The 6,437-nt window shown below is 45.9% G+C and overlaps 1 protein-coding gene across 1 annotated transcript; it reads left to right on the forward strand.

The window, feature by feature from the left end:
- Positions 1-2,795: 2,795 nt before the first annotated feature.
- LOC142814627 (uncharacterized) lies at positions 2,796-3,845 on the forward strand. Its single transcript, XM_075893714.1, has 2 exons — positions 2,796-3,402; positions 3,500-3,845. The coding sequence occupies exons 1-2, from the start codon at positions 3,300-3,302 to the stop codon at positions 3,760-3,762; spliced, it is 366 nt and encodes a 121-aa protein (XP_075749829.1). The 5' UTR covers positions 2,796-3,299; the 3' UTR covers positions 3,763-3,845.
- Positions 3,846-6,437: the final 2,592 nt, after the last annotated feature.

The raw sequence follows: 6,437 nt of genomic DNA on the forward strand, positions 1-6,437 counted from the left end.
CTGCCTATGTGTTTCCCATGCGCGGCACTTCATACGTGTGCTGAGGAGTTCGTCATCTTGTAGTACATTAGCATCGATGGCATGGTAGGGCCGACTCCAAAAACTCGACGAGTGCACCACAATGCTGCTTCTAAAAGAAAAGTCGTCGCGTGTGCCGGAACGGACAGAAATCGGGCCGCATCGCGGTCATTCGGAGTTCCCGAAACGTGCGTGCGGGACTGGCGGAAACAAGCAGAATATTGTCGACAGCAAAGATTCACGCAAAGGCTTCAGTGGACCACAGCAGGGTCGGTTTCCACAAATTGAAGAGCTGCTTGGCGAGTATGGGATTAATGGTGCATTCAGACGACGGACCGAATCCGGATTTGTCGTGGACACGGACAGCTAATCCGCGGATGGTCCGCCTGCAGGCGCATCCACACGACGGACGGTGTCCTAGGGGAAAACAGCCGGATTACCCTCGACAGCAGATTCGGCGCTCACCTGCGCCCGCTGGCAGCAGACCGGTTTGAGAGTATTCAACATGGATGCCCGCAAGAAGCGAAGCTTGGCTGCGATGTCTGTCGTGTTTTGACAAATGAATGAGTAGTGTTATTCTTTCAGGAGAAAAGGGAGTTGCTAGCAGGATATTCTTTCAACTACATTATTCCCCACTTGTAGAACTTCTAAATGTGTCTACCGCCTTTTTTTTTTAGAAGCGGCACGTCGCCAGTTGCAGAAGTTGGAATATTTCACCACCATGACGGCTAAGAATCTCGCGTGTTAAGCGACGGCGGCGACATTTCCCGAACCACCAAAAGTGATTTCTGCATATTTAATCACCCGAGAACAAAGTCTCCGGAAACTAAGTAAACAATGCTCAAGCGTAGATGATGCCGACTAGTCATGCAGCTGTCCGCGAGCCATGGAGGACATGCCGCGAGCAGACGAAAAGTGTACTGGTTGCCACCGACCCCAAGCTATTCCGCTGAAGTACCGGCTCTCCCCCGCCAGAATCCCGATGTGAGAAACAGGTTGGGTTCATCCGTCCGCGAGCCACGCGGACGAGTCGCGGACGAGGGGAATCGCTGATGTGAGGTCACGTGACGCGCCGTCTGTCCCGCCACATCGGGATTCGATCCGTCGTCTGAATGCACCATAAGCAGTGAGCGGCACAGCAGCCCGTGACGACAGAACTGCTCCAAGTGCAGGCTATGCAGTTAGCCTTAGAAAAAGGGCTAATGCAGAGCCATTTTAATGGGAGCAGGTGCTGGCTAACGAACTTTATGAAGAGAAAAGGCGAACGGGCATATGCCGGAAGTTGCCGGAGGAGTACGAAGAAAAGCTTCAGAGTCTTCAGAGGTTCCTCCTAAACTTGCGGCACAACAACGGCTACCTGCTTGGGCAAATCGGGAATGCCGATCACACGCCTCTTTACTTCGACATGCCTGGCACCACAACAGTCTAGGAGAAGGGGGCGAAGCAAGTTTGTGTACTGACATCGGGCCACGGTAAAACTAGAGTGACAGCAATGCTCTGTTGCACGTCAGATAGGCATAAGCTTCCCCCGTACTTCATATTTAAACGGAAGACGCTCTCAAAAAGAGTCGTTTTCGCGAGTGGTGTGATCAAGCGGGCCAACGAGAAAAAAAGGTGCGCATTGCAACCGATATCTTAGTTTTTTTTTTTTTGCAAAGCATTTGTACTTCGGCTTCAGTATTCTCCTGGCAAAAGAAGTTGCGCGCGGCAATGTCCAGTGCTGACACTCTTCGAAGATAACTGTTTCCTCTGTTACCATCTGCGCTGCAGCCGGAGCGTGGCCAGCACATGATGAGAATGGAGGAGCGTCTCCACCTGGAGAAAAGAAGATCGGCATTCGAGAGAGAAACACTCCGCGGCAGCTTTTTTTTTTTTTTTCTCTTCATGCACGGTGTTGAAAGGAGAAGAGTCTCTACATAGCAGGAACGAAAAACAGGGAAGCGTGACACCGGCGCGTTGCAGATCGGCATGAGAGAGCCAACTCTCTGCTACAGCTTTTTTTCCCCTCTTTCTCTTCATGCGCAGTGTTAAGAGGAGAAGGGTCTCTACGTGGCAGGGACGGAAAAAGCCGAAGCGGGGCACAGGAATGTCGCAGATTGGCATTTAGCAAACATTCCACCGCAGTCTTTTCTTTCCTTTTCTTCATTTTCTTTTTCAAGCACAGCGATGAGGTGTCTGAAGTGCCACCGCAGGATGGGGCGGGGTGCTGAGAGCATTTTCGGAACGCGGTATAGCTTTGATAGGACCACAGCGTCAGTTCGAATTAAGTGTGTTGGAATTAATGAGATTCGACTGTATTTACTATAGTCTGTGAAGTCCGAGTGAACTGTCCTAAGCTAGCAGACGATGTAGGCGGCATCGTGTGTTTGATGGGCAGTGACTAGCAGTAGCCTGCTTAAAAGATACATTCAGTAATTTTGTTCATTTATCACCTTATTTCGTGTCCGCTGCAGCTCTCTCTACTTTGAGCTACAGTTCACCCTGCCTTGTGTTAGCCGATTTCTTACTTTTTTAAAAATCTAACATGCACCCAATTTCGCAGTGTGAAGAAAAATGCACCTTTGTTTATTGTGATGAGATTTCTATAGCGACATGCCTCTTTGTTGGCTATCACAGAAAAATATAAACAGCAAATGGTGCGACCATCTAGTACGACCTTTATTTTTCTATCAGTTTCATCTATGACCAAGATTTGGTCGCTCTAAGGTTGCCTCTTAGTACGCCTTGATCATGTTCATTTATCTCGTTGTGCTCTGCTTACAATGCATTCATTAAAAACATGTCCAAGCTTCTTTTTGAATTCCACATATTTTATCGTTTTTCACCTGTAGAAGCTACTCCTGGTCAACATTCAGGCAAAGACGTTGTAACCTCGAAGAAACGTGTATTGGAATTTGAGCACTGTACAAAGTAATTATACTATTTCATAGCTAGAATCAATATTTATTAAGGGTTATAACAGTGTTGTATTTGATTTCATAACAGCGAAACTGCATTCAGAGAAGGACTCTGAAAGGTTCTCACACTGAGTTTGAGAGGGCTGATGTGGAAACCATTTTAGGTCAAGTGAGTTGAAGTTAGCGTAAAAAAACAATGAAATGGTGTGGTGCCCAAAAATTCAAGTTGTTGTTTTCAGTGTCCTGTTCTTGCAGATTTTTATCATGAAAACATTTCGATGTGCTGTTGCGTTTACCCCATCTATGCTTCTTGCATTTTTTTTACAGCGCAAGCACCTCCTGCAGATTGGGGGACGTGGCCTCTGAGAAATTGGTGTGAATGCCATGAAGGCTGTATTGGCACATGACGTGCAAGTGCTGTACAGCCTTCATGGCAGAAAAGGGAAAAGGGCCTTTGTGAACCTGAGGCTCTGTAGATTAGTGACAGGTTAGACTTGTTCATTGTTTTATGTGTGTGTACCCTTGTGTATTCTCTGTACTGCAGTGCTTCATGTGTACTATGGTATTTCTGTTCTTGTATGCAGATGTCATCTGCCAAAAAGCAGGGTGCGACCAGGCGGAGGCCCTCAACTTTATTAAGAGGTGGCTGCCAGGGTCTGGTGATCGCTGTGGGGGCAGGAAGCGGCGCTTCAGAGAAGCATTTGTTGTGGAGCATCCTGATGATCCCCACTCTCAGAGTGCAGATTATCGGCTGCTTGCGGCAGCTGGCTTCCTGCCCAGCCACAGCAGCCAGGGCCTTGACAGCACCACTGTCACTGTGCCCCCAACGCAACCTGACCTGCAGTAGAGCGGGGCTTTTTTAGTTGTGTATATATATTTTTCAATGTATACATTTTTTGTTGTATCAAATAAAAAAAAACAAAGAATAAATAGTCTGCAGACTGTCGGTGGTGCACTGTTCGGCTAGCTTATGCTGATTCGGAAGCACCATCACCATGTTTTAGTTACAAAAAAATGCTCTAAACTATGAATATTCTCGATTACCATGTGGGGGACATATGTGGGGATTGCAAGTGGGGGACATACGCTTTCAACATTTACTTCCTAACGACTTTTTTCGATCTGCTGTACCAAATACCAGTACCAAATAAAGCACTCGCTAATGCAAAAGATAAATTGGTAAAAAAATAAACTACACTTCTAGTGTTAGCAAAGGGAATGAGGTATAAAAGATGAACTAGATCGAGTAACTGCTTTCAGTTCTCAGCATTCAATTTTCTGTTGCCCCAAGTATACAGGGCTGCCAAGCTACAAGAGTGGGTCATCGAGGCATATTGTTTAAATCTTCCGGTAAGAAAAATTCCCTACGAATAATGGTTACATAATGGCAAGCCAATCAGTAGCCAATATTCGTCGTGCAGGAAACATCGGTGTAATAACGGCATTTGATTGGCTGCAATGTGGCCCTGGATTGGTCCAATGTCGGTCGTACATCCGTAGCCAATATTCGTCGTGCAGCAAACATCGGCGTAAAAATGGCATGTGATTGGCTGAAATATGGCCCAATGTTGGCCGAACATTGGCAGCTTTGTCGGCAATACGATGGGCCTTCGTCGGCCCAATGTTGGTTGCATACTGGCTAAAACATCGGCAAAACGTCGGCCCATCATTGGCTTGAACGTCGGCCCGACATTGGAAGAAGTTGCACTTCCGACGTCGGCCCGACGTCGGTGCCGATGTTAGCCGATGTTGGTCCAAGATTGGTCCAACGGCGGCGTGCTGCCTGGGCAGGCATGAAGCATGCACACAAAGATTTCTATGCCTCCTTTCAAGAACCAAGTGTTTATCATTTGTTAGTCAACATTTAGTGTTTCTTGACGTCCCTTGTGTCAATGCTTGCATGCCCTGTATATTTAACATGAATCCCCCTCACAGGCTCAGTTTTTGATCATTCGGGACTTACCTCATTGCTGATTATGGAGACCTACCTGCCTGCCAACTGTGTACAGCACTGGCAGGAAACCGGACAGTGTTCTAAAGCCACATGCTACTCACGTTAAGGTTAAACCCTGAAGTCGAATTTATCTTGCAACTGCTCGGACAGGGATGAAAAGGGTCTGCGAACAAACATTGATCAGAGCAATGCAACTGCAAGCATGTGCAAACTAGCCCGCCAGCAAACACTATAAAATAAACCACCCTGCCTTTTCCCTTGCTTTCTGTCACTTTTTGACATGAACAGTGATGCAGCTGAAAAAACAAAAATCATACACCTCAAGATTTCACAGTTATTATGTTAACAGACCAACTAAAAGCTATAGTACCAAGACCGTACTTTATAGTGGACAAATATCTGTCTCAGTGCTCCAACATGCATACACAGAATTCGTATGCCTTCAGAACATAGTGTTCACTGATCTAGACACCAATCAGTAAAGCGAAAATAATGCAACTTGCATGTTGCATATACACACAGCTATAGAGCACCCATGTTGTGATGTCACTGCTCTCTTTATTGCTTCTGAGCCTGCCACCTTACAAATTATACGCCAAGCAAAAATGTTTCAGCACGGCCAACACTGCAGCTGCTCCAAACCTCACATTGATAATTACTTCAGTTGGATGCTGACAGGAACAAAATCACAGCGATTGGAGAGATTCACAAAGTGAACTGAGCTTTCTGAACCACTTTTATACTGTTCCAGACTCCGTCGCCAATTACCATACAAGAGAAACAGCTTAGTTTCACAATCACAGAAACAAGCCACTCGCAGCGTTCAACACAGCAGATGAAACAGCAGCACTGATATGGTAGATCAACCAGCAGTTCAGCTCATATTCGTATTCAGTCAGCATTGTTTTTCACGAACAGGCACAGCACATCCTGGTGCCCCCTCATCTCTCCAAATTCTCTCAAATAGAAACTGCCTAGAGTCGTAACATTCAAGCATGTAATAAATATTCAAAGCTAAACATTCAGCACAAATCTGCCTGCACAAAATCATTAGAAAACTGGCTAGCCAAGTTTTGTTTTCAGTTCTAAAAGCTGTCCTTACGTTTCTAGACCTATTCCGTCTCTTCAGAAGACTGTCTGGCCGGCTGGCTCCAAAGCTAGCAGTTTTGCTTTACTCAATGTCTCCCTTTCCACTGTTGTTCCTCCCGCCACTTTTGTGAAAGTGTTGCCTACTTCGTTGGCCTCGATTGCCGTGGACACACACACTTCGCAGGGTTTATGTTTCCAGGTTTCGTGTGACTATTCCAAGATTCAAAGGACTGCTTTATGGTGCGCCCACTTTCCAATTCAATAACTTTGTGTACGACGACTTACGACAAGCTGAGCCTCTAAAGCATTCCACACATAATACCTATGACTAGCTTAGTAAAGAATTTTGCTACAAGGCAGATTAACTCATTCTGAATTAATTTGAATTTTTGTAACCAGCAGCAAAACAGGAAGCGATATGTACCTAATACACTTTAAAAACAAACAAATTTTTTCTGACCTCTTTTGTTGAACTCTGT

The sequence above is a fragment of the Rhipicephalus microplus genome, chromosome 1 (genome assembly GCF_043290135.1).
Source record: "Rhipicephalus microplus isolate Deutch F79 chromosome 1, USDA_Rmic, whole genome shotgun sequence".
Classification (NCBI taxonomy): domain Eukaryota; kingdom Metazoa; phylum Arthropoda; class Arachnida; order Ixodida; family Ixodidae; genus Rhipicephalus; species Rhipicephalus microplus.

What these genes read in the sequence shown, in the direction of transcription:
- LOC142814627 (XM_075893714.1), top strand. Translation starts at nt 3,300, where the DNA reads ATGAAGGCTGTATTGGCACATGACGTGCAAGTGCTGTACAGCCTTCAT. An exon ending in GCTCTGTAGATTAGTGACAG is followed by an intron (nt 3,403 to 3,499) that starts GTTAGACTTGTT and finishes TCTTGTATGCAG; the next exon opens with ATGTCATCTGCCAAAAAGCA.